A 25,695-nucleotide genomic window follows, 5' to 3' on the forward strand; every position below is an offset into this window, starting at 1 on the left:
CATTTAATAAGTTTCATACATAATAATTCTTCCAGTGGGGGCAAATGTTCTATCCGAGAACCCTCCCTACTCTTGTAGCTGCAGTGGATCCCAACCAGTGCTTGCAATTATTCCGGCTGGAGGATCCACGTAGGAGCTTCTCCTAGCCGAGAGGCTCGTTTTTCAAAATGGGCTTGTGTTAAAGGCACAATGGTGGTGATATTGCTGCTCTTTGTCTCCTAGCTTGTGTCACCAGCGTTTCATGCAGTTTGAAATTTTTTCCCCTCTAAGACAGTGTTTCTTAAAGTATGGTCCCAAGACCCCTGAGGGTTCCTGTGACCCTCTCAAGGGCCCCCGCCAAATCAAAATTATTTGCCAGCTATTAATTTAATTTAAAAAAAAACAATGCCACTTTTCTCACTGTTTTAATGCAGTGGTTCTCCACCTTTTCTTCATCATGGACTCCTTATAAATACCATTTGTGGCCACAGACCATGGCCACGGATCCCCAAGGTTAATTCAACATTTAAATCATGACATTTTTTTCAAGCCTTTGCAGACCACCTTGGACAAACATTGCAGCCCCCCCCCCGGGGGGTTCTACGGACCAGAGGTTGAGAACCACTGTTTCAATGTATTCGAAATAGTTTTTTTTATGAATAATATTTTATTTGTTCATATCCAATGGGTTTCATATTCTTATTTTCTTCGTGATTCAAAATTTTTTTTTCTACACATGCATGCATTTTGATTTTTAATACAGCACACATCGATGACTATAGCCCATGCAAATAAAAGCTCTTCTGGGGCCCTCCATAATTTTTAAAAGTGGGGCGAAGTCCTGAGAGGAAAAGTAATTAGAAAGACTGCTTTAGACCAATCGCTGGGCTCTGCTGAGTGTTGAGATAACTCTGTAGGTTTTTTTGTTGTTGTTCTTCTTCCTAGTATTTTTCCCACTGCAAAAAATGTACCCCTGCAATATGTATGCAAAAAAATAAAAAATAATTAAAAAAAATCAGGAGTCTGGTAGCACTTTTTCCATTTTTTTTAAGTTTGAAAGGTATAAACCTTTCATGAGCTGCAGCTGATGCCTTTTGATAAAAATTTGTTTGTCAAAAAAGATGTTTCTAGATTCCTGTTTTTCCCCCCACTGAACAATATCAGCCTTCTTCCTCCAAAACCTGGGTGGCAGGGTGGGGGGAATCAATGGGATGGGCAAGTCATATTTTCAGGAAGATATTTTCCCTTGCTGATCTTTCCTCCACAATTCTTGAGACATCTGTGGGAAGCTAGAAGTTTCCTGGGGGGGGGGGGAAGTTCTTGCAATGCTGCCTCAGCCCCTCTTCAAATCTACACTAAATCCGTTACCCTTTCCTCCTGTTTCATACAATGGAAATTCAAACTGGGGGGAAAAAAGCTTTGCGTCAATTTAAGCTTCATGCTGTACAGTTCTTTTCCATGTCCTCGCAAACTTGTTAGATGGGAAAACGTTTCCCAGATCCCTCAAAGGGCTCCCTGAGAATTCCAGGAGAAGGGGAGAGAGAGAGAGAGAGAGAGAGAGGGAGAGAGGGAGAGAGAGAGGGAAAGAGAGAGGGAGAGAGAGGGGGAGAGAGAGAGAGGGAGGGAGGGAGGGAGGGAGAGAGAGGGAGAGAGGGAGAGGGAGAGAGAGAGGGAGGGGGGGAAAGAGAGAGGGAGAGAGAGAGAGAGAGAGAGGGGGGGGAGGGAGGGAGGGAGGTAGGGAGAGAGAGAGAGGGAGAGAGAGAGGGAGAGATAGGAAGGAAAGGAAAGGCAAGGAAAAGAAAGGAAAGGAAAGGAGCAGTATAGGAAGGAGGGAGGTAGGGAGAGAGTGAGGGAAGGAAGGAAGGGAGAAGGAAGGAAGGAGGGAGGGAGGAAAAGAGAGGAAGGGACGCAAAAGAAAGAAGGAAGGAAGACGATTGGTCCAGTAAAACTTTCCCCACTGCTTAAAGCAAAGGAGTCCGAAACAAAAGACGGTCAACTTGCCCACTGACTCTGCCCGACGTCCCAAGCGCGAGGCCCGACCCGACAGGAGAAGCAAGCCGGACAACGAACGGGAAGCAAGCGAGGCCGGCCCTTTCGTGAAGCAGCGGGCAGGAAAAGAGCCGCCGTTGCCTTCACGCCGCTCGGGGCGACGGAGCGAGCCGCGGCAGCCCCGACGGTCCCGTCCAACAGAGACCAAACGAAGCCGCCTCTCTACTTGGGGGTCACCCGCTTCGACCCGTTTCTCTCCGGAGGGGCCCCCGCTGAGCAAGAGGCGAACCCGGGCCGGGAAAAAAAACCCCAAAAACCTTGCAGGAGAGCCCCCGAACAGAGGCGGCGCCCCGGAGACCCTCCCCCTGCCCCACCGACGCCTGCTTCGCGGGGTCCCTTTGCCGGCCGCCCTGCTCCAGCTTGGCGCAGGACCTCCGAGGCTGGCGGGGGGAGGGGGCGCCTTTGCTTTCGGCCTGCAAGCCCCCCCCCCACCCACCCCCGGACCGGCTTGGCATCCCAGCGTCCCCGGCAGGGAAGCTTAAAGGGCTCCCCCCCCTCCCTACCCCCTCCCGGGAGGCTGCAACTTCCCCACCCGGCAGCGGGACGGCCGGAGAAGCGTCCAGGCTTCGGGACCCCCGTCTCTCGGGCTGCTGCCCCATCCAACCATCCCCGGGAAGCTCCGAGCGCCTCCGCCCGCCCGCCCCGGCTCTACCTTCAGCTGCGGCGGCTCTCCATGGCCCGCGCCCGACGGCTTTTCCCGCAGGCTGCCCGGAGCCTCCAACGGGCCCGGCCGCCTCCGCTCCGGCTGCAGAAGGGCGAGTTGGAGCTGCCCCCCCCCCACGCCGCCGCCTCTCCGAGTGAGCTTCGGTCGGAACCTCCGCGGCGGCGGCGGCAGCTCGGCTCGGCTCGGCCGGGCTGGCTGCAGGCGCAGGGCGGCTCCGGCGGGGTAGCGGACGGCGGAGCAAGCAAGGCGGACGCTGCTCTCCGTTCAGCCCCGCCAGACCTTTCCCGTCCGGCGTCGCCAAGTGTTGCGAGCTGGCGCTGCCCGCTTCCCTCCGCCGAAACTCCTCTTGGGCGGCCGGGCAGGAGCCGCCGGGGGGGGGGGCGTCTTTTTGGGCGGGGGCAGGAGGGCGCGTCCTCCCCCTCTCCCTCCCCCTCCCCCGGGCCGCGCAACTTCTCCAACCCTTCCGCGCTCCGGGAGCGAGTCGCAAGCCCCCCACCCCACCACCCTTCTCCCCACCTGGGGAGGGGGCGACGCTTTCCAGCCAGGCTCTTAGGTCCCTCGACGCCGCCAGGCAAAAGCTCTTCTGTCGAGCCTCTGCAGGTCACTCTCTCCGTCCGTCGGTCCGTCCGTCCGTCCATCCATCCATCCACCCACCCACCCACCCGTCTCTTCTAGAGGAACTTTGAGCACCATACAAATAAAACATTTTTAAAAAAAAAACATTAAAAACTGAATATAAATATTATTTATAAATATAAAACATTAATTTTGGTTGTTACAGCCAGATGCCATGCAGGGGGGCAGGCTGGTGTCCACCAGGTGTGCTAGGAAAAAAAACAAACAAAAAACCAAGCCTGGCAAACTGCAGTCATCCACTTAACAAGCCAGGCTGTGTTTTTGACAGGGATTATCATATTTTTTTAAATCCCGTTTATATCCAGCCCTTCTCCGAAGACTCAGGGCGGCTTACAATCTAAAGCACAAATCAATGTGCTTAGCGAAGAACCTTATATTAAAGAACCTTCCTTTGACTAGGATCCCAATGCAGAGGGTTAGGATCGCTGGTAAAATCTACCTACCACATGCCACCGAGCCAAGCACAGGACAAAGTCCATATGTTTCTGGGAAGTAGTAAAATCACTGGTGGGATTCAGCCGGTTCGCACCACTTCGGCAGAACCGGTAGCTAATTTTTTGTTGCCCAGGCCCAGAATGGACTTCTGGAAGTGGCATTGACACAGAGACCCGGTTGTTCACATATTTGAATCCCTCCAGGGTGACTATTGCAAAATCCCAAATTAAAGTTCTGCATTTGGGGCCGCTGGCACAACAAAGCCAGGCAGAAAAACAGCCCAGATACCCAGTTGCCACAAGCCGCCTGAGCGATGTTGGCACCAGACTGGCACAATTGCTGTGCAAAAAAAGCTCTGCTCATTCCTGCATTTCCTCCAAGTAGTAAGCATCAAAAGCTCCACGTGCTTGCTTAGAATCTCTACGCCCTGCCATGCAGCAGAAGACGGGGACCTTCAGCAGATGCCAGATAAAGAAATGAGATGGGAGGCTATATTCTTGGGAGTGGAAAGTGAATTCTACAGCAAGCATGGATGGCGCCAGCCCAGCCTAACAGGCACCTGGATCAGTTTTTGAAGTGCTGCAGAAACTCAGCTAACCAGCAGGCATGCTGCAGGAGGATATATTTTTTTTAAATTCTTATTTATACTTCATATTTCTTAACCACCCGCCTTCTTAAAAACCTCCAGTGATGAAGCACCCACAACCTCTGAAGGCAAATCATCCCACTGATTAATTAACAGAATAATTCAGTGGGAAGGGACTTTGGAGGTCTTCTAGTCCAACCCCCTGCTCAGGCAGGAGACCATTTCAGACAAAAATGGCTGTCCAGTCTTTTTAAAAACCTCCGGTGATGAAGCACTCACAACGTCCGAAGGCAAGTCTTTCCACCGATCAATTGTTCTAACTGTCAGGAAATTCCTCCTTAGTTCCAGATTGCATCTCTCCTTGTTAAGTTTTCATCCGTTGCTTCTTGTCTTGCAGATTCCGGTAATTTCTTTTACTTTGTTAAATGCAATTAAGTAGCTAACAGATATGTATTCATTGCATCTGGACCACATAGCATTTAAAGGGTTTATCACCCGCTAGTTACATTCACACAGCACAGTCAGCCAGGTCAGTGAAAAACCCTCTCAGATGCATTCACACAACATGTGAGGTTGGTTTAGTAGGGGTTCATTTTCCTTCCCTGGTTTAGTGGATTACACTGGTTCTCCCTGCTTGGCTGTGACTCGGTGTCCTGTGTGGATCAGGAAAACAGGACGACAAGCCTGTGAGCAAGTTAAATGTGCTTTGCTGGTGCCGTAATTGGATTACTGTAATCTTTACAAGGAAGCCTGCAAAGGTCAGGCTCCTTAATCTTCAAGGAGCTGCTCAGATCCTGCTATGGAGACATAGCAGGCAATAAATTTAGCCCGGACTTCAAAGCCAGCCCTGCCCACCCTTCCTCAGTCCTGTCTGGGAGAATCCAATAGCTGTGTGAACCCCCTGAGCTCATTCAGGGCCCTTAAAGAGCCTCAACTGTCCTCAGCTTACAGCCATAACTGGGACCAGCATTTCTGCGGTTAAGCAACAAGGTGGTTGAGTGACACCAGCCTGATCTGAGGACCTCGTTTGTCAAGATTGTTAAGTGGATCACTGCCGTTGTTAACTGAATTATCAGGTTGTTGAGTGAATCCAGTTTCCTCCATTTAACTCTGCTTGTTGGAAACTAGTGGGGAGATCGCAAACAGCGATCACGTGAGCCCGGGACACCGCGCGACCATCATACACAAATGCCAGTTGCCAAGCACCAAATTCAGATCGCGTCACCATGGAGATGTGGTGAGGATTGTTAAGTGTGAGGAAAAGTCACTTTTTTTCACGTCGGTGTAACTTCACATGGTTGTTAAAAAAAATGATTGTAAATCAAGGACTGTCACAATTGAGCCGAAAATTTCCATTGCTAAGTGAGACAGTTGTTGAGTGAGTTTTGCCCCGTTTTACGACCTTTCTTGCCACAGTTGTTAAGTGAATGATTGCAGTTGTTAAGTGAGTAACACAGTCGTTAAGTGAACCTGGCTTCCCCCTCAACTTTGCTTGCCAGAAAGTTGCAAAAGGGGGAGTCACATGATCCCGGAATACCGCAAACGTCCTAAGTGTGAGTCAGTTGCCAAGGGTCTGAAGTTTGATCACCGGACTGTGGGGCTGCTGCAACGGCCGTAAGGGGTGAACAACCGTGCTAAGTCATTTTTTTTCAGGGCTGTTGTATCTTTGAACAGTCATTAAATGAAATGTTGTAAGTCAAGGACTAGGTGTATGCCGTCTGGTGGCTCCCAGAAGGAGGGCGTTCTCTGTGAGCGCGCCTGACCTATGGAACCGTTTACCGGTTGAGCTCCGGATGGCTCCCGACCTTCGCTCCTTACGACGCGACCTAAAAACACATCTGTTTAAGCAATCCGGTCTGGTCTGACGGGTTCTGTTTTAATTATTGTTTTAAGATAACTATTTGTGCATTCTGTTATTTATGTTCACTGTTCACCGCCCTGAGTCCTTAGGGAGAAGGGCGGTATACAAATCAAATAAATAAATAAATAAATAAAATTTACGGATTTACGTTCCGCCTTTATTTTTATAAATAGCTCAAGGCAGCGAACATTGTTGCCTCCCCTTTTAGATGCTCCGTGCAGGAGACCCTCTCTTTGGGCAGAAGGGTAGACTTGAGTTTGGGGGAGGGTGCAGTGGTGGAATTCAAATATGTGAACAACCGGTTCTCTGTGTGGATGCCGCTTCCGGAAGTCCGTTCAACAAAAAATTAGCTACCAGTTCTGCCGAAGTGGTGCGAACCGGCCGAATCCCACCACTGGGAGGGTCTCTCCTTAGATACCTCTTAAATAGGGCAGGGTTTGAACCTCCAAGATCTTGACAATTCCAAGAAGTGATAAAAGTCCCATTGGGGTGCCTTTCTTCTTCTTACAGAGCCCGAAAAGCTGGATAGATGCCTCTTGGCAGGATACACAGAGCCAGTTGGGCCTCGGACCCCAGGCCCCCTCTTGGCACCAGTCTTCCTTTTTTCCACGCCAAAGCTCCAAACCCAGCATCCCGCTCTTTTGCATCGCTTCCCTGCCCCGGGAGTCCGTCCTGCATTCCAGCGGCACAAAACAGCCGCCTGGCCAGCCTGCAAAGAGCTGGCTTGGCAGACAAAAGGCCCGTTTGGTTTCCTTGGCATTGCAAGAGAACGTTGGCAGGGAAAACAGCCTGAAAAGGTGGGGCAGTGGACCGGGTTCAGGGATTGCCAGGGCCATTTCACCTCTTCATTCCCAGACTTCGAGGAGGAGAGAGGCCGTACCCCTCCCCAGCCATACCCCAGATCTGCCATCACCACAGCAACTCGGATCAGAAATAAAATCTCAGCAGGAATAGGGGTCTGTTTGTGCTCTAGACAGGGGTTCTCTACCTTGGCCACTTTAAGACATGTGGACTTCAACTCCCAGAATTCCCCAGTCAGGCACTCTGGGAGTTTTTATTTATTTTTTTATTTTAATTCCATTTATATCCCGCCCTTCTCCGAAGGCTCAGGGCGGCTTACAAGCTTAGCAGTAGCCTTCATTCTATGTATATGCCTGCTTATTAGGGCTTTCGCCCCCCCAAGCGGCATTATTACAAAGTCAGCTTAATTGCCCCCAACAATCTGGGTCCTCATTTTACCTACCTCGGAAGGATGAAAGGCTGAGTCAACCTTGAGCCTGGTGGGATGCGAACCTGCACTAATTGCAAGCAGCTGGTGTTACTTAAGGAGGCATTAGCCCACTGCTCCACCAAGGCTCTGTTGAAGTCCACACATCTTAAAAGTTGCCACGGTTGAGAAAACCAGCTAGTAGAAGCAGCAGCAGCAGCAGCAGAGAAGGAGACTCCAGCAACAAAGAGGCAGAATTATTAGCGAGTTCTTTATTAAATGGAGATATGTCCAAAAAATCCTTTTGTTTCTAACTTGGCAAAAATATAGCCAGAGCTCCATGGGGCTCCATTGTGAAACACCCTGGGGTTTTAATACATTTCAGTTGCTAAATTTAAGGGGTGCCAGTCTTGTGCTTCGCAAGGAGCCTGCGTTGGCATCACCAACCTTCTTCTCTCCCTCCCCAAATTAGCCACTCTGTGCCTCTGGCGAAGGAAGAAGGTGTGTGGTTCACAAAAACGGTTGTAAATCACTTCAAACCTTCACTAAACGAATGTTGTAAGTCAAGCACCACTTACTTGGGTAAGGCTGAGAGACGTACCGTTCCCATTTCCCAGCTAGCTGCATTGCAACTCCATCTGCTTGGCCAAGACAAGCTGAACACATTACTGCTGTTACTATTTTATATCAAACATTTATACGGCTGCCCGTCTTCAATGAAACTTGACAATGCCCAAATAAAACCAAGATACTGTTCGTTTAGTGACCGCTGAAGGTTACAACGGCACTGGGGAAAAAATGACTTATAACCGTTTTTCACACTGAGGACCGTTGCAGCATCCCCATGGGTCACCTAATCAAAATTCAGACCCTTGGCAACTGGTTGGTATTTATGACGGTTGCAGTGTCCCGGGATCATGTGATCCCCTTTTGCGACCTTCTTTCAGTAGGGAAGCCAGATTCGCTTAACAACCATATTACTAACTTAACCACTGCGGCGATTCGCAAGAGAGGTGGCGTAATGGCGCAAAGCTCGCTTAAAACTGTCTCACTGAGCAACGAAATTATTTTGCTCAACTGCGGTCGCCGTTCAAGGACGACTTGTACAGCAACCATGAAATAAAATCCTTAAAACAAACAGACCTCATCCTAGGATACCCGGGCCATCATTCAGCAGAATCAAAGAGGGTCCCAACCCCACCTCCCTGTGCGTTCTGAGACTTTGGCTTCCAACAAATAGAGAAAAAGCTGGGAAAAATAGCAAAACCGAGGCAGCCATTACGGGAGGACAAGCTGACCCCCTCTCCCCTAAACACCCATAATTTGAAGCCCACCCCTCCTCTTTTCTTGTGCTGCCCGTTCGCACCCGCAGGGCTGACTGCTCCGTGTTGCTCCCGCTGAGCATCCGGCTGCAGCACGGAACAGCCTTCGCCGGGGTACAGCTGGCAGCTGGCAGGCCTCCCTCCCCTGTCAGCAGAACCCAGAGCCAAAGACCCAGCCTTCCCTCCCAGCCCACTGCCCCAAATGCAAGGGGCCATCTTTGGGGAAGCGTAAGACAAGACTCCCTCAGGTGCGTTTCGCTTGGCCGGGCTCACGTCCCCCTCAATTAAAGCTGCTATGAAAACACACCTTCCGAAGCCAATGGAAGAAAATAATTTCTGCTGGATCGAACGGTGCCCATGTTTATTTAATCAAACGCAGATGGTGAAGGTGCCGGGCCAGGGAAGGAGGATGCAAAGCCCAGGACCCCGGGGGGGGGAGAGGGAGGGGGGAAGAGGGAAGAATAAAGGGGAAGCTTGTCTCAGACAGGCCTGGGGGGGGGGGGGGGGGCTGGCTCCTGAAGTGCCAGATGATGGGGGCAGGAAAGGCGAGGGGCTTGGGAAGGGGAAACAGTGGGAGCTGATGGAAGCCTGCTTCTGATTTTGGAAACTTGAAGCTGATCCAGGGTCCGCTGCCAAAGCAGACAGCGTCTTGGGAAAAGAGGATCTCAAGGATCCATGTGTTCTCTGCTTCTCCCCACGGCAGCTTTTGGGGGTGATGTGGTGCATCCAAACATATAGGCACCTCTCTATCAATGAATCCCTAAATGAACAAGTGGATACCGTGTCTGCATGGTAAAAAAGTTGCCCAGGGTGTCTTTCTGCATGTGTGAATGCATACTGGTGTGCGGTTGTTTACAGATTTGGAATATGAAAACTGGGAACATGGCAGGTGTAGACATTGGGATCCCTACTTTCTGTCTTTTGCAGAAATAAGAGCTTTGCATATTTCCTATAGCCAGCTAAACAGTCTTTTATTCATACTAGCGGATTTTTTTCTTCTCCTACTCTTCCTTACAGAATTATTTTAACTCAAAAATATTCTTAGCTCTTTTTGCACAATTGAGATCTCCTCTCATACTTTCATGTCTACGGACGGTAAAGGCCGCTCCAAAGCCTTTTTCCTTCTTTTCGTTAAATACTTCGTGGTTGGTTCGGAGGTATATTTTGGATCTTGTCTTGCTGAACTGTCTCACTTCAGCATCATTTTTTTTGCTACGGGGAAACATGAGTTTCTAGGATATTTATTTGAATCCTTTGTTCCTTTCATTCTCCCAGAACATCCTGTGCCACTGGCTCCCACACTATCAGCCATTTGCCTGAAATGGTATAGGGTTTCCTGCCTGAGCAGGGGGTTGGACTAGATGACCTCCAAGGTCCCTTCCAACATTATTACTATTCTTCTTCTTCTTCTTCTTCTTCTTCTTCTTCTTCTTCTTCTTCTTCTTCTTCTTCTTCTTCTTCTTCTTCTTCTTCTTCTTCTTCTTCTTCTTCTTTTCTTCTTCTTCTTCTTCTTCTTCTTCTTCTTCTTCTTCTTCTTCTTCTTCTTCTTATTATTATTATTATTATTATTATTATTATATCTTAAGATGCAGGAGACTCACCCTTCACACTTAAAGCCAAGCCTCGCCATATCATATTCATTGTCAGTTTGCTTCTGGGTTCAATTCAAGCTATTGATTATTACCTATAAAGGCTTACATGGTTATTTGAGGGTATTTCTTCTACCATCGTATCAGAGGGGCGTGTTATGGGATCCTTTTTTTGCCATGGCACATACACCCCCTCCCCCCCACCTTTGAAACGTCATCTTCTTTTAGGTTAGGCCCCAAAGCTTCAGGTTTGGGGACCCTGTGGGGGTGTGTGAAACCTGCAAAATGAATACATTGTCCATAAGCTATTTGTTGGTTGGCCCTGTCCTCTGTTTTATGTTTCTGGTAAAATTGGCTTTAATTATTTCAGCTTTTAAATTGTTTTTATTTCTACAATTTCTTTTTTCTTGTTATTTTAATTCAAGAGCCACCCAGAGTCTCACAGAAGAGATGGATGGTTATATAAATTTGGAGGAAGTAAATAAATATTCATGTTTTCTTCTTTTGAAACGCTGAAGAGCTCCACACACATCGCAAACGTGCCTTCAATTTGGCAGAAAGACATTGTGATGTCAACCACATAAAGGTTCTGCGTGTCAGTTTCTTTCATTAAGGGGTTCCTTCAAATGGACCGCCTGGCCAGAAGGGAAGTTAGCCCACAGCAACAAAGTCCAGATTGTGAAGCTCATCTATGGCAAAAGCGAATTGCCTGAATTATCTAACCCAGGAGACTCCAAACTTTGTAACTTTGTGGACTTCAGTTCCCAGAATTCCTCAGCCAACTAGAGCAGGGCCTCCCAAACTTGGCAACTTTGAATGTTGTGGACTTCAACTCCCAGAATTCCTCAGCCAGCCATGCTGGTTGAGGAATTCTAGGAGTTGACGTCCTCAAGTCTTCCAAGTTGTCAAGTTTGGAGGCCCCTGGTTTAAGCAAGCATAATATGAGATATGACCTAATACCCAGGTTTATTAAATATGACTGTATTACGTATCGCAAGGTAGCCCAAATTAAACATTCTTATTAAGTAGATTCATGTCAAGTGATACACAATTTGGATCTATATGGCCTCTTGTGACAATGCTGAGATGTTTCTAACAAGGTTAAGAGCAATCCATCTTCCAGAAGAACATAAGTGTGAAAAGGCGCCTCAGCCCAGGTCAACTTTTTGGTCTTCTCTGGAGGAGACACAGTTTAATCCAGCTGGAAGAATCTTAGAACCAGATTCATGGATGACTCACCATCACAAGATCCCTTCTTGCTACATTTTCATTACGATGGCCGGAACAGTGAACCTCTACAAAGAACCATCATCCTGGGTGCAAATTCTGACGGTTGTAGAACCAAAGTATCTGGAGAGAGAGAAAAGTAGCAAATGAAGATAAAAATACATGTCCCAGGATAATGTTGCAGGATCCAATCTGGGTTGGTCACAAGAACCAAAGTTTTATTTTTCCAGGCTTTCAGACTTGTTCTGGAGCCCATCCCCAAGGAACTTCTTTCTTTCCAGAATGTGTGCCCTGGGCTGTTCTTTGTGTTGTATTTTGAATGGAATGGAATGGAATAGAGGATGAGAGTAGAGTAGAACAGAAAGAACAGAACAGAACAGAACAGAACAGAATAGAAAATATGGAATGGAATGGAATGGAATGGAATAGAATAGAATAGAATAGAATAGAATAGAATAGAATAGAATAGAATAGAATAGAATAGAATAGAATAGAATAGAATAGAATAGAATAGAATAGAATAGAATAGAATAGAATAGAATAGAAAATATGGAATGGAATGGAATGGAACAGAACAGAACAGAACAGGAATAGAATAGAATAGAATAGAAAATATGGAATGGAATGGAATGGAATAGAATAGAATAGAATAGAATAGAATAGAATAGAATAGAATAGAATAGAATAGAATAGAATAGAATAGAATAGAATAGAATAGAAAATATGGAATGGAATGGAATGGAATGGAATAGAATAGAATAGAATAGAATAGAATAGAATAGAATAGAATAGAATAGAATAGAATAGAATAGAATAGAATAGAATAGAATAGAATAGAATAACAGAGTTGGAAGGGAACTTTGAGGTTTTCTAGTCTAACCCCCTGCTCAGGCAGGAAACTCTATACAAAGGTCCCCAACCTCCAGTCGGTGGACAAGCACCGGGCCGCAGCATGCCAGCAACCGGTCTGCACAAAAAAGCGAAGCCCATCCATGGGATGCAGGCAACACAAGAAACCAAGCCCCTTCCGGTCCGCAGAAAAAATCCTCCCCACAGAACCGGTCCCTGGTGCCTAAAAGGTCGGGGGCCTCTGCCCTATACAATTTCAGACAAGTGGCTATCTGATCTCTTCTTAAAACCTCCAGTGATGGAGCACCCACAACTTCTGGAAACAAATTGTTCCGCTGATTAATTATTCTCACCATTAGGAAATTTCTCCTGACTTCTAGATTTTTTTCTCTCCTTGATTACTTTTCCATCCCTTGCTTCTTGTCCTGCCTTGGAGAATAGGCTGACACCCTCCCTCCCTCCCCACCTCTTCTTAGTGGTTCCTGGTTATATATAGCTTTTACTGGTTAATTAGGATGATGATGATAATAATAATAATAATAATAATAATAATAATAATAATAATAATAATAATAATAATAATAATAATAATAATAATAATAATAATGTTGGAAGGGACCTTGGAGGTCCCTGGCTGTTAAGTCGTTAATTATTGTTTCCTTGTAACCACATAAACCATATATCCATATAAATACATTGCGTAGAACAGGGGTAGTCAACCTTGGCTCTTTTATGACTTGTGGACTTCAACTCCCAGAATTCCTGAGCCAGCATGGCTCAGCTTGGAAACCTCTCCCTTTCCCCTCAGCATAGCTGGCTCAGGAATTCTGGGAGTTGAAGTCCATGAGTCATAAAAGAGCCAAGGTTGCCTACCCCTGGCATAGAACAACCCAGTACACACATTCTGGAGAGAGAAAAGTTCTCTGAGGATGGACTCCAGCACGAGCCAAGAAGCGTGGAAGAACAAACCTTTGCTCCCTGTGACCGACTCAGATTGGATTCTCCAGAAAGAAATACCCACACATTAACGTCCACATGATCCCACTCTCTACCCGTAAACGCTTGGCAATGTGGCCATGTTTATCTGGGAACGTGGACCGGGAAGGGCGCCTCCAGCCCCCAAGAACCCCCTGGATCTCACTGGCCTTTCCACAGCCAGATCTGACCATCCTCCTTTCCCTCCCTCCTTGTTCCCCAATCCTCCCTTTCTTTGCATTGTCCTCTGGGAGGCTTCCCAGCCCTTGACCCACAAGCGGTTGGGAAGAGGAGCCCGTCTGAGTTCAAGGAAGAGTTGGCAGCCTCTTCTGTGGCTGGCTTGGGCATACAGCCAAAGCAGCATCTCTGCTTCTCCATCAGCTGTCACCTTTCTCCAAGGGCACCAGTCCCGTAAGGCAGGGCTCTCCAACCTTAGCAGCTTTTCAGACATCTGGACTTCAGCTGCCAGAATTTTCCCAGCCAGCATGAATTCTGGGAATTGAAGTGCTGGCTGAGGAATGCTGGGAGTTGATGTCCACAAGTCGTAAAGTCGCCAAGTCTGCAGAGCCCTGCCAGAAGGGCCCAGCAGAGCCCAGGCACTGCTCCTCATTGTTTGGGAAGACCGCAGCAATGATTGGAGCAGCTGTGTTCCTGAGATACAGTGGATCCCCTTGGCTGATCCCAGCTCTTTTTTTTATTTTCACTCTTCGCAATTCAAAATTTTTATTAGTTTATCCAGATACAATATAAAATACAAAAAAAACAACAAAAGAAAATATACTCTTCTATAGCTTGCTAAATGACTTAAATGAGGGAATAAAAGGGGAACTCATCAAATTTGCAGATGACACTAAGCTGGCAGGAATAGCCAACATCCCAGAAGACAAGCTCAGAATGCAAAAAGGTCTTGACAGACTTGAACAATGGGCCCCATCCAGCAAAATGATATTTAATGTGGAGAAAAGCAAGGTTTTACGCCTGGGAAGCAAAAACCAAAGGTAGGAGAAGTATAGATTAGGCGAAACCTGGCTGAAAAACAGTCAACTGCGAGAGAGACCTTGGAGTCACTTAAACATGAGTCAGCTGTGTGCAGCAGCAGCCAAAAAAGCTAATGCAATCCTTGGTTGCATAAACAGAAGCATAGAATCAAGATCACGCGATGTATTAGTACCACTTGTTAAAGCCTTAGTAAGGCCACCTCTGGAATCCTGCATCCAGTTTTGGTCACTCCATTACAAAAAAGATGTTGAGACTTTGGAAAAAGTGCAGAGAAGAGCAACTAAGACGATTAAAGGCCTAAAGACAAAAACATATGAAGAACGGTTGCAGGATTTAGGTATGGCCAGTCTGGAGAAAAGAAAGATTACGGGGGACATGATAACAGGATTCCAGTATTTGAGAGGCTGCCATAAGGAGGAGGGGGTCGATTTGTTTTCCAAAGTCCCCCCCTGAAGGCAGACAGGAAACAATGGTTGGAAACTAATCAAGGAGAGAAGCAACCTGGAATTAAGGAGAAACTTCCTAACAATGTGGACAATCAACCAGTGGAACAGCTTTGCCTCCAGAAGTTGTGGATGCTCCATCACTGGAGGTTTTCAGAAAGAGACTGGACAGCCACTTGTCTGAAAGGATATAGGCCAGGGTCTCCTGCTTGAGCAAGGGGTGGGACTAGAAGACCTCCAAGATCCCTTCCAGCTCTATTGTGATTGATAATGGAAAAGTAAGGGAGGAAAAGCCTTTGACTTACAACTCCTTTTGGGGCAGTAGAATAAGATAATAGTATCAACCCTCAACATTGTATTTTTACATAATAATATAAACTAGTGACAGATTTTATTTTCCTGGTCTCCAAGAGCACTGCAGACGGGGACTGCAGCCGAGAAATTAAAAGACGCTTGCTCCTGGGGAGGAAAGCCATGGCAAATCTAGACAGCACACTAAAAAGCAGAGATATCACCCTGTCAACAAAAGTGCGTATAGTCAAGGCTATGGTCTTCCCAGTTGCAATGTATGGCTGTGAAAGTTGGACCATAAGAAAGGCTGAGCGCCAAAGAATTGAAGCCTTTGAACTATAGTGCTGGAGAAGACTCCTGCGAGTCCCTTGGACTGCAAGGCGATCAAACCGGTCAGTCCTAGAGGAGATCAACCCTGACTGCTCTTTAGAAGGCCAGATCCTGAAGCTGAAACTCAAATACTTTGGCCACCTAATGAGAAGGAAGGACTCACTGGAGAAGAGCCTAATGCTGGGAAAGATTGAGGGCATGAGAAGAAGGGGACGACAGAGAATGAGGTGGCTGGATGGAGTCACTGAAGCAGTAGGCGTGAGCTTAAAGGGACTCCAGAAGATGGTAGAGGACAGGAAGGCCTGGAGGAACATTGTCCATAGGGTCGCGATGGGTCGGACACGACTTCGCAACTAACAACAACAACATAAACTAGCCATTTCTGTAACAACAAACCTATTAATCTGCAAAACCCAAGATCCCAGCTCTTTTTAAATCAGCCCAGCTTCATGGCTTCCTGCACTTCAAAGTTCGCCTGCTGCTGGACACGGGAAGACAGAGAACCAAAGAGTTCCTCAACCCTGGCAGCTTTAAGGAGGATGGACTTCAACTCCCAGGATTCCCCAGGCAGCAGGCTGGCTGGGGAATTCTGGGAGTTGAAGTCCACTCATCTTAAAGGAGCCATGGTTGAGAAACTCTGCCCTACAGCCAAACACCTCCCAGAAACTTCTTTCTTTGATTTGTTAGCTGAAAATGTTGATAACCCCTCCAAGGATGTTGTGGCAGGATGCTTCCCTTGCCAATCACAACTACTGTATAGTTTTATTTTAAAGTTTGTATATAGTACCTCAGCCAAAGTTGTAATCGAGTTGGGCAGCTTACAAATTTAAACAAACTTCAAAAACCAACAAATAAATAATACATAAAATTAAGGAAAAAATTACATTTAAGGGAAAAAAATGAAATACCAAAGAGTTGGTGAAAAATCAATTTTAGGATGGAAATATTGCAAAACTGCAGCATACATTCTGAACTGTTCCTTTTATTTATTTACAGGGCTTCCAATCGGTCCAATTCTGAGTAGGGTACATTTCCCCAAATCCATTACTCGGGTAAAACAGATCTAAAAGAAAATAAACGCAATCAACGCAATATTGCTCATTGCAAAATCAAATGAAAAGGAAAACGTCTTCCGTTACAATGCAAGCCGTAGAGAATCTAAACAGTAAAACCCAAAGAACCGTGAGCTCAGCCCTGCCTGAAGGGTTCCATGACACAGCCCAGCCTCTACAAACTTTCTGGAAACCAGGGGCAGGGTGTGTGTGTGTGTGTGTGTGTGTGTGTGGATTGTTGTTGTTGTTGTTGTGTGTAACTTCATTCTTTTTTGTTTCTCTAGCCAAGAAAAAAAACTTCCAGTGCTTCTCCGAATCTCCAGGCCTTGTCCCTCAATTCCACCCCGTGCCCCACCCCAATGCTCACACAGGAGCAGTGCCTTCCCCCTCCCCCCCAAAGTTTTGCCCATCGGACCCTCCCTGCCCAGCTGTGGGTTCTAATTCTGGAGAGAGAGGCCCAACAATTCCAATCCCATGGCCAGGTTTAAACACCTCGGCTACTTTCCTGCTTGTTTTTTCCCAAAGTCCCTCCAATTCTGTCCAAGGCAGCTGCTGCAGGGGCTTCTGTCCCCCTCCCCTCATTTCCCCATGAAGAAGGGGGGGGGGTGGCGGTCTGGGCAGAGGATCTGTTCCCCCAGCCTCATTTTCCCACTGAGGCTGGCACAGGCTTTGCAAAAGTCAGCAGCAAAAGGCAAAGCCGGGTCCACCCCTCCTCCTTTGCTGGTCCCCACAGTTCAGGCTTGGCTGGCTGCTCTGCTCAGCCCCCACTCCCGTGACCCCCCCACCCCCAGCCAATGACCCTTGCAAAGGTTGCACCGCCTTCATTGCTCCTAGCCAGTTCTGTTTGTGCAGATAGGAATGCTCAAGAGGAAGAAACCAAGCTGCTGGACCTTCCCAACAGTGAGGACAATTAAGCAGTGGAACGACTGGCCTCCAGAAGTTGTGGGTGCTCCATCCAGGGAGAGTTTTAAAGAAGAGATTGGACAAGCATTTGAAATGGGTCTAGGTCAGTGATGGCGAACCATTTAGAGACCAAATGCCCAAACTGCAACCCAAAACCCACTTATGTATGGTCGGGTGCCGGGTAGGTGTGGCCCATTGGGTGGGCGTGGCCCATTGGGTGGGTGTGGCCAATTGTATGGGCATGGTGCATTGCATGGGCGTGGCTGCGGTGGTAACGGCAGACTGGGTGGGGCTAAAAACTTCAATCAGTTCTAACTTTGCGAGATCTTTTTGTTTTCCCCCGCGAGAAGTTGAAATTGATCGATTGAACCTTTTATTTTATTTTTTTGCACATGGCAGAGGCCTAAAGCGAAAAGGTTTTATATAAAACTCAGCTGAAGGCCTAGGACGGGGGCGACGTGCCCCACAGAGAAGGCTCTGCGTGGCACCTGTGGCACCTTTGCCATAGGTTCGCCACCACAGGTCTAGGTCAGGGGTCTTCAAACTTGGCCCTTTTATGACTTGTGGACTTCAACTCCCAGAATTCCTCAGCCAGCTGGCTGAGGAATTCTGGGAGTTGAAGTCCACAAGTCATAAAAGGGCCAAGTTTGAAGACCCCTGGTCTAGGTTCTCCTGCTCGAGCAGGGGGGTGGACTAGAAGACCTCCAAGGTCCCTTCCAACTCTGTTACTCTGAAGATGGGCAAATACAGCCTCCCAACCGCTGCCTGAGTGGGACCCCTGCTTGGCCCAACACCCATGGGTGTGTGTGTGTGTGTGTGTGGGTCTTCTGTTTCCTGGCTGAGAAACTTCATCACGCCCTCCCCTCAGACCCCCCTCCCACCCCCACCCACCCCCCGGCCAATGCTCAGAATGCTGACCTAGAACTGTTAGGAAAAGGAAGTCCTTCTGGATTCAGCAGAAGCCAGAATTTCCTTCCGTCACCAAGTTCTTCGCTGGAAGAAAATGGCAGACTTCCATATGATCGGGAACTTGCGCAGGATAATCAGGGCAGGACATAAATCTTTTCTTCCCGAGGCCCTGGTGAGTAAGTTGCAATTCTCAAGAGTTCCCAAGAAGCGGGCTGGGGAGCCTGGGAACTGTGATCCGGGCATGGCAGGGGTGTGTTGCGGTGTGTGTGTGTGTGTGTGTGTGTGTGTCAGGGTGGGTAGGGAGATTTAGCAGAAGAGGAAGGAAGCTGTTTGGGGACAGACCCAGCCTCTCCCTTACGCAACAGGAAGGGAAGCCAGCTTAGAGGACTGGGGCTGGCATCTCCTGGCCCCCTTAGTGGTCTGGGGGGAAGGAGGAAATCGGACCCCTTTTCCCTGGGGAGGCCAAGAAATGTGAAGGGCTGCCTTTTGCTCCTCCTGAATCGCCACCGCCCTCGGCTGAGGTTCCTTGGCATAGGCAGAGGTGGAGGTTTTCAAGAAGAGACTGCATAGCCATTTGTCCAGAATGATAGAGGGTCTCCTGCTTGGACAGAGTGTTGGACTTCCAAGGTCCCTCCCAACACGGTTATTCTGTTAATTAACCAATGGGTCAGTTTGTCTTCAGATGCTGTGGATGCCCCATCCCGGGAGGTTTTGAAGAAAAGATTGGACAGCCATTTGTCTGGAATGATACAGGTCTCCCGCTTGAGCACAGGGTTGGACTAGAACAGGGGCGTCAAACTCAATTTCACTGAGGGCCGCATCAGCACTGCGGTTGCCCTCAGGGGGCCGGGTGGGTATGGCCAGGGTAGGCGTGGCCTACTGGGTGGGCGTGGCTAGAGTGCATATGGCCTACTGGGTGGGTGTGGCCAGCTCTACATCGTTCGCATCAAGGGTGCCTATGGGGGCCTGGGCAGGAGTGGGACAGATCTGAGGGTCTCTGGCAGGAGGAGGGTCTCTGGGCCAGGGCCAAGGCATTGGGGGCCGTTCCTGTCCTGTACCAGCCTGCTACCGGCCCTGCAGAAAAAGCAGGGACAACCCCTTTACAAACAGCAAGAGGCTGGAATAAAGCCTGCCAAATTTATTAACATAAAACAGACACCAACCATGAAACAGGAGCTATGAAACAGGACTATTCAAGTGGCTGCCTTCAGCAAACCAGCTGTCGGGCCTGGCAAGCCCGACATACGGAGGGGCCGCGGAGCGGCCTGCCCGGGCCCGAAAATCACCGCCGGCGGCCGCGGAGCGCCCCACCAGGCCCCAGAGTCAGGCGCCAGAGCCCGCATCTTCCTAGACGGTCGGGACAACGCTCGGCCTTCTCCGCGCCTCAGCAACCGCCCGCCCAACGTCCGGGGAAGCCAGAAAGCAACCTACCGGCTTCCAGGGACTCCCGGCGGCGTCTTCCTCGCTCTTCCTCCCTCGGTGGCGCCCGGAACGGAGAGCAGCGACCACGAGGCATCGGCTGCAGCCTCCCAGCCTGGGGCCCGCTTGCCAGCACATTCCACAGCGCCGCGCCGCTCTTGCCGACTCCCGGAAGTGATCAGCAAGTCGGGAGGGAGTGGGGTTGGCGTGCAAGGCCATGGAGCGGCCAGCTGACATTTGGGAGCTGGGGGGAAGGGCAAGGATGCCGTCGCAGAGCAAAAGACCAGAGGGCCAAGGAGCAACTCAAACGGCAGGACAAGGACGGGTGCCAGGAGGGTTCAAGGGGAGGTGGAGACTGCCGGCGAGTTAGGGAGGGGCTCGAGGCACAGCCCTCGTCGGACTGGAGAGACCGGAGAGATGAGGGGGAAAAGGAAAGTATGCGGAGCTCTGGGGGAAAGGAGGGTGGTTTGGGCTGGGGGGTGGCTTACCGGCTGCAATGGTGGTGGGGCGGGTGCCAAAGGGTGGATACTGTAGGGGGTGGTAGTTAAGTTAGGTGTGGGCGTGGTGGAATAATTAAGGGTGTGGTGGAGGGTGTTGCCGTTACTGGCTATTTAGCAGCGTTGATTGTGCTGTAAAATCAACGCTGACTTCATCAATCTTCGGGCTCTTGTTTATGAAGCAATAAACGTGGCTTAGAAGAACCAGCTCCCGTTCCGGTTTCATTTGTTTGGGTGAATCGTCGGACGGGCTCTGAAAGTAAGTCAGCGTTCCTTTAACCTTTGTGGAGAGTTCTTCCTGGGTGTTTGCTATGGCAGAAGGTACAGAGGATGCTGCGCCGCTGGTTGGGGAGCAGGAGGAAGCTGGAGCTGCGGCTGGGCTCCTGGAGTCGGTGGAAGTGGGGGAGGAGGCGTTGCCCTCGGTGCGGCGGAAGGAAAGGCCTCCCCCACTCGACGGCCCTGGTCCGGGACCTCAGGAGGCTGGAGTGAGGGGTCGCAGCAGTGATCAGTGGCCACACTCTGATGGGGACTATGGAGGACTCGACCAAGGCCAGGTGGCCCGGCCTAAAGGTGCGTCTACAGAGTGGAGGGAGCGGTGTTACATGGAGGACAGCAGTGAAGAATGGAGCTACTCCACCGCTCCGGGCAGCCGTACTATGGAGGTACTCAGAGAGCGGTTCGGGGAGGTGAGGGGCCGGGAGCCTGAGTTTTGGACTGTTCCAGGAGAGTCAGACCAGGGGCAGTGGTCCCTCCCAAGGGCCCCTGCCCGGCGGTCTAGTCCGCCCCGCTTCCGTATGGACAGCCCAAGGTATCAGGGGCCAGTCCGTCAGCCTGAGGTTCGTAGAGGTCCTGGGGTCCCGGCTCCCGCAACGGCAGTACCGAGTGGCACGGCTCCTTGGGACAGCGTGACTGGAAGACCGAGACAACAACCGTCACGACCAGATGGGGGGGCTCCAATCCAGGGGGTGCCGCTGGGTCCTTGGGGTCCAGGGCTGCAGTGGGGCCCTCCGCCCCTGACTGCGGCATATGATGGTCATCCAGACCGTTTGGCGATGTTTCTGGGCCAGGTGATTAACCATATGGACCAGTACGGACCAGCCTATACGTCCCAGTGGGCAATGGTAGTGGTCGTGACGGCGTGTCTTCAAGGAGAGGCCGCGGTCTGGGCGGCCGACTTATACGGCGATCATGCCCGTGAGCTCGGGGACCTTGGTCTTTTCCTGGAGGCTCTACGGGCCCGTTTTGAAGATATCTCACGGGTGCTCCGCGCCGAGGCCGAAGTGTTGGATCTGCGCCAGCAAGGAAGACCAGCGGTGCGATATGTTGGGGAGTTCCGGAAAGTGGCCGGGAGGTTACGGTCATGGCCTGAACGCCTTCTTGTGCACCACTTCAAGGCAGGACTGGACAGTGCCCTGCGACGAGCTTGTGTGGTAAGGGGGGTGCCGGCCCGTCTGCAGGACTGGTACCGGGTGGCTGTTGAGTTGGACATTGGCTTGCAGGATATTCGAGGACGACCTGAGGGGGCAACCGGAGCCCGTAGGCCGGCCGAAAAGAAGGTGGAGGAGCGGCCTGGCTTGTCGGCATCCAAAGCCCCCTCCGTACAGCCACCACGTTCTGGTATCAGGTGTTTCCGATGTGACCAGCCAGGTCATCGGGCGGCTGAATGCCCGCTCCCGCCAGCCCGAATGGCTCCCCCTGCGACCTCGACACGGGCTTTGTCCACTAGAAAGACTTCGGAGCGGTCCCGGACTGCTTATCAGGCAGTCGATGACGACCGGCGGGTGACTACTCCCTTGGCGACCGGACCCGTAACCACCCAGCCCACACCAACAGAGGACCTTGAGGATCTGGAGCTGGAGGAGGATCCGATGGTAAGCGCCCCGGTGTGTCCCTTCGCGTTCCCGGTGGTGTTGGTGAGCCCAGTGTCTGGGCAAAGGCGGCCAGTTAGGGCTTTGGTCGATTCTGGGAGCACCCGGTGTCTTATCAACCGGAAAACAGCGGCTGCAGTGGGTATCCGGTTGCAACGCCTGGTAACCCCCCTTCGCTTCCAGCAAGTGGATGGGTCGCTCCTGGGGGGAGCCCCTATCACCCATGTTACCGAACCAGTCCGGCTGGAGTTGGGGGCCCACTGGGAGACTTTGCGTTTCATTGTGGTGCCCTCTATGACTGAAGCTGTTATCCTGGGCCTTACGTGGCTTGATAAATGGGGTCCCACGATTTGGTGGGAGGGAGGTTGTCGCCATCTCCGGGTGGGTTTGGGCCCCGAGCCCCCTCTCCACCATTCTTTCCTGGGGCCGGAGGACGTAGGGTCGCGGGAGAAGGTATGCGGGGTTGCGGATGACTCGATGGTGCATGTGCCCCGAGTTTATTCCGACTTAATGGACGTCTTCAATGAGCGGGAGTGCGATTCGTTACCACCCCACCGGCCGACGGATTGTGCCATCGAGTTTGAACCTGGTGCCAGACTGCCTAAACCCCGTATGTACGCCATGTCCCCGAAGGAGATGCAGGAGTTACGGCGGTACATAGATAAAAACTTGGAGAGGGGGTTTATCCAACCAGCCCGATCTCGGGTGGCGGCGCCAGTGCTCTTCCGCGAGAAGAAGGATGGGGGCTTGCGCTTGTGTGTGGACTACCGGGGGGTTAACGCGGTGTGCGTGGAGCACCTCTATCCCCTTCCTTTGATGAAGGACCTGCTGGCCCATTTGGCAACAGGCCGGGTGTTCACTAAATTGGACCTGAGAGAAGCCTACTACCGGGTGAGGGTCAAAGCAGGGGACGAGTGGAAGACTGCGTTTAATTGCCCCCTTGGTAGCTTCCAGTTCCGAGTGATGCCGTTTGGCCTGCAGGGAGCTCCGGCTGTATTCATGCAATTGATCAATCAGGTCCTGCATGAGTTCCTGTATCGGGGAGTTCTGGTGTACTTAGACGACATCCTAATTTACTCGGACACATTGGAGGAGCATGTACTCCTAGTACGCCAGGTGTTGACTAGACTATTGGAAGCGCAGCTCTATGTTAAACTGTCCAAGTGTGAGTTCCATAGGGCCCAGCTGGACTACCTTGGGTATCGTATATCGGCGGCAGGAGTGGAGATGGATCCTAGAAAAGTACACGCCATTCAACAGTGGCAGCCTCCGCGAACTCGTCGACAGTTGCAAAGTTTCCTTGGCTTTGCCAACTTCTACAGACAGTTCATCCCACGTTTCGCGGCCATCGCCCTGCCGTTAACAGATCTTCTGCGCACACGACAATTAAAGACACGTCCACGTCCAGGGCTTAAGTTGGAGTGGTCCACAGCGTGCCAGCGGGCATTTGAGGAACTGAAGTCCCTCTTCGCTAAAGAGCCCGTTTTGCGACACCCCGACCCCGAACTGGCCTATGTCGTACAGGCGGACGCGAGCGATGTTGCCCTTGGGGCCGTCCTTCTTCAGCGGAGTAGTGCCGGGGTCCTACAGCCGTGTGCTTACGCTTCCAAGAAACTGACTCCCACTGAACGGGCCTGGGCAGTGTGGGAGAAGGAGGCTTTTGCGGTCCGTTGGGCCTTAGAGACTTGGCGACACCTCCTGGAAGGGGCCTCCCGTCCATTTGAACTGTGGACGGACCATAAAAACCTGGAGGCCCTACAAACCCCTCGCCGCCTGTCGCCCAAGCATGTCAGGTGGGCTCTATACTTCCGTCGCTTCAGGTTTGTGCTGAAGTATGTGCCGGGGGGTCGAAACTTTCTGGCGGATGCCCTATCCCGCATGCCACAGTTTGACAGCAAGAGGGAGGAGGTGGTGCAGGCGCTTATCCCGACACTAGTGGAGGCGGGAGATGCATCAGAGAGTGCTGGACGGGTGACGGAGGAGAATTTGAACCAGACCATCCAAAGGGCCTTACAGGAGGACGCTTGGTTACGGAGTAATCCGGGACTATTGTCTATGCGGGATGGTCTGGCGTGGCATGGTACACGATTGTATGTACCTGAATCTGTGCGGCCACGTGTTCTGCATGGTTGTCATGACACCAAACAGGCAGGACATTTCGGGTTTGTAAAGACCTTGCATCTGGCACGCCGTCAATTTTGGTGGCCCCGCATGAAGAGTGACATCGAGGAGTATGTGCGGCGTTGTCATGTCTGTGCTACTACAAAGCCCCAGGTCGGGAAGCCTTTGGGACTTTTGCAACAAGTAGCTGACCCGTCTCGGCCATGGCAAGATATCGCCATGGACTTCGTTGTGGACCTTCCAGAGAGCAAGGGTCACACCGTTATTTGGACAGTGGTCGACCTGTTTTCCAAACAGGCACACTTTGTTCCGTGTAAGGGGTTACCATCGGCTCGTCGACTAGCTTGGTTGTTCCTCACGCAGATATACAGACTACATGGAGTGCCGCGACGTGTAATTTCCGACAGAGGGGTGCAGTTCACGGCTCGATTTTGGAGAGACTTCCTGCGTCAGATCGGCTCGTCGCAGGGTCTGAGTACGGCTTATCACCCCAGCACCAACGGGGCCGCAGAACGAGCCAACGCTGCCGTTGAGCGTTATCTGCGAAGCTACGTCTCTTTTCGGCAGACGGATTGGGTAGACCTGTTAGCGCTGGCTGAGGTGGCGTACAATAACGCCGTCCATAGTAGCACTGGCTTCTCTCCTTTTCGGGTGGTCACGGGTCATGAATTCGTTCCCTTTGCTGAATGCCTTCAGGAGGAGGGGTCTTCGTGTTCACCGCAGGACTGGATGCGTCAGATCACGGCCGCCTGGGGGGCGGCAAAGGAAGCATTGGACCGGTCTGCTACGGCAGCCAAAACACAGGCGGACAAGAAACGGAAACCTTTTGCTACGCCGCGGGTGGGGGATCTAGTTTACTTGTCCACCAAGTACTTACGGTTACAGGTTCCGTGCCGTAAGCTGGGACCCAAATACCTCGGGCCGTTCCGGGTAGTGCAGGTGGTGAACCCGGTGACGGTACGACTGCGGTTGCCTAAATTCTTGGGTAAGATCCACCCGGTGTTCCATAGCAGTCTGCTGAAACCCGCTCCAGCAGCTACTACGGCGGCAGGGGAGGGGGGCCCCGGACCGGTTCACGCTGACCAGTACGAGGTGCAAGAGGTGTTGGACTCCAGGGTACGGGGGGGCGGTATACAGTATCTCCTTCGGTGGAAGGGGTACCCGGTGGAGGAGGCTACGTGGGTGTCACGGGAAAATGTCCACGCACCACGTTTGGTCCGAGCATTCCATCGAGCCCATCCTAGCAGGCCGGGGGGTAGGGGACATGGGAGAATTTGCGCAGTGAATGATTCTTTAACCGTGTTCTCTACATCTGCAGGTAGACCCTTGGTAGGGGGGGCGGCATGTCGGGCCTGGCAAGCCCGACATACGGAGGGGCCGCGGAGCGGCCTGCCCGGGCCCGAAAATCACCGCCGGCGGCCGCGGAGCGCCCCACCAGGCCCCAGAGTCAGGCGCCAGAGCCCGCATCTTCCTAGACGGTCGGG

General features: G+C 50.9%; 1 protein-coding gene across 5 annotated transcripts in view; it reads right to left on the bottom strand.

The window, feature by feature from the left end:
• Nucleotides 1-25,695, bottom strand: part of IL11RA (interleukin 11 receptor subunit alpha) — a 113,756-nt gene that overhangs the window by 40,152 nt on the left and 47,909 nt on the right. For 4 of the 5 annotated variants that reach the window (XM_083354864.1, XM_083354866.1, XM_083354862.1 and 1 more), the window contains exon 2: nt 11,568-11,678. In XM_083354864.1, the coding sequence (XP_083210990.1) occupies nt 11,568-11,570 (3 nt within the window). In that variant the 5' untranslated portion in view covers nt 11,571-11,678. Of the gene's footprint in view, nt 1-2,680; nt 3,063-11,567; nt 11,679-25,695 lie in introns of those variants that run through there. The other variant, XM_083354865.1, reaches the window with a different exon arrangement.

This window comes from Vipera ursinii (genome assembly GCF_947247035.1).
Source record: "Vipera ursinii genome assembly, chromosome: 2".
Taxonomy (NCBI): domain Eukaryota; kingdom Metazoa; phylum Chordata; class Lepidosauria; order Squamata; family Viperidae; genus Vipera; species Vipera ursinii.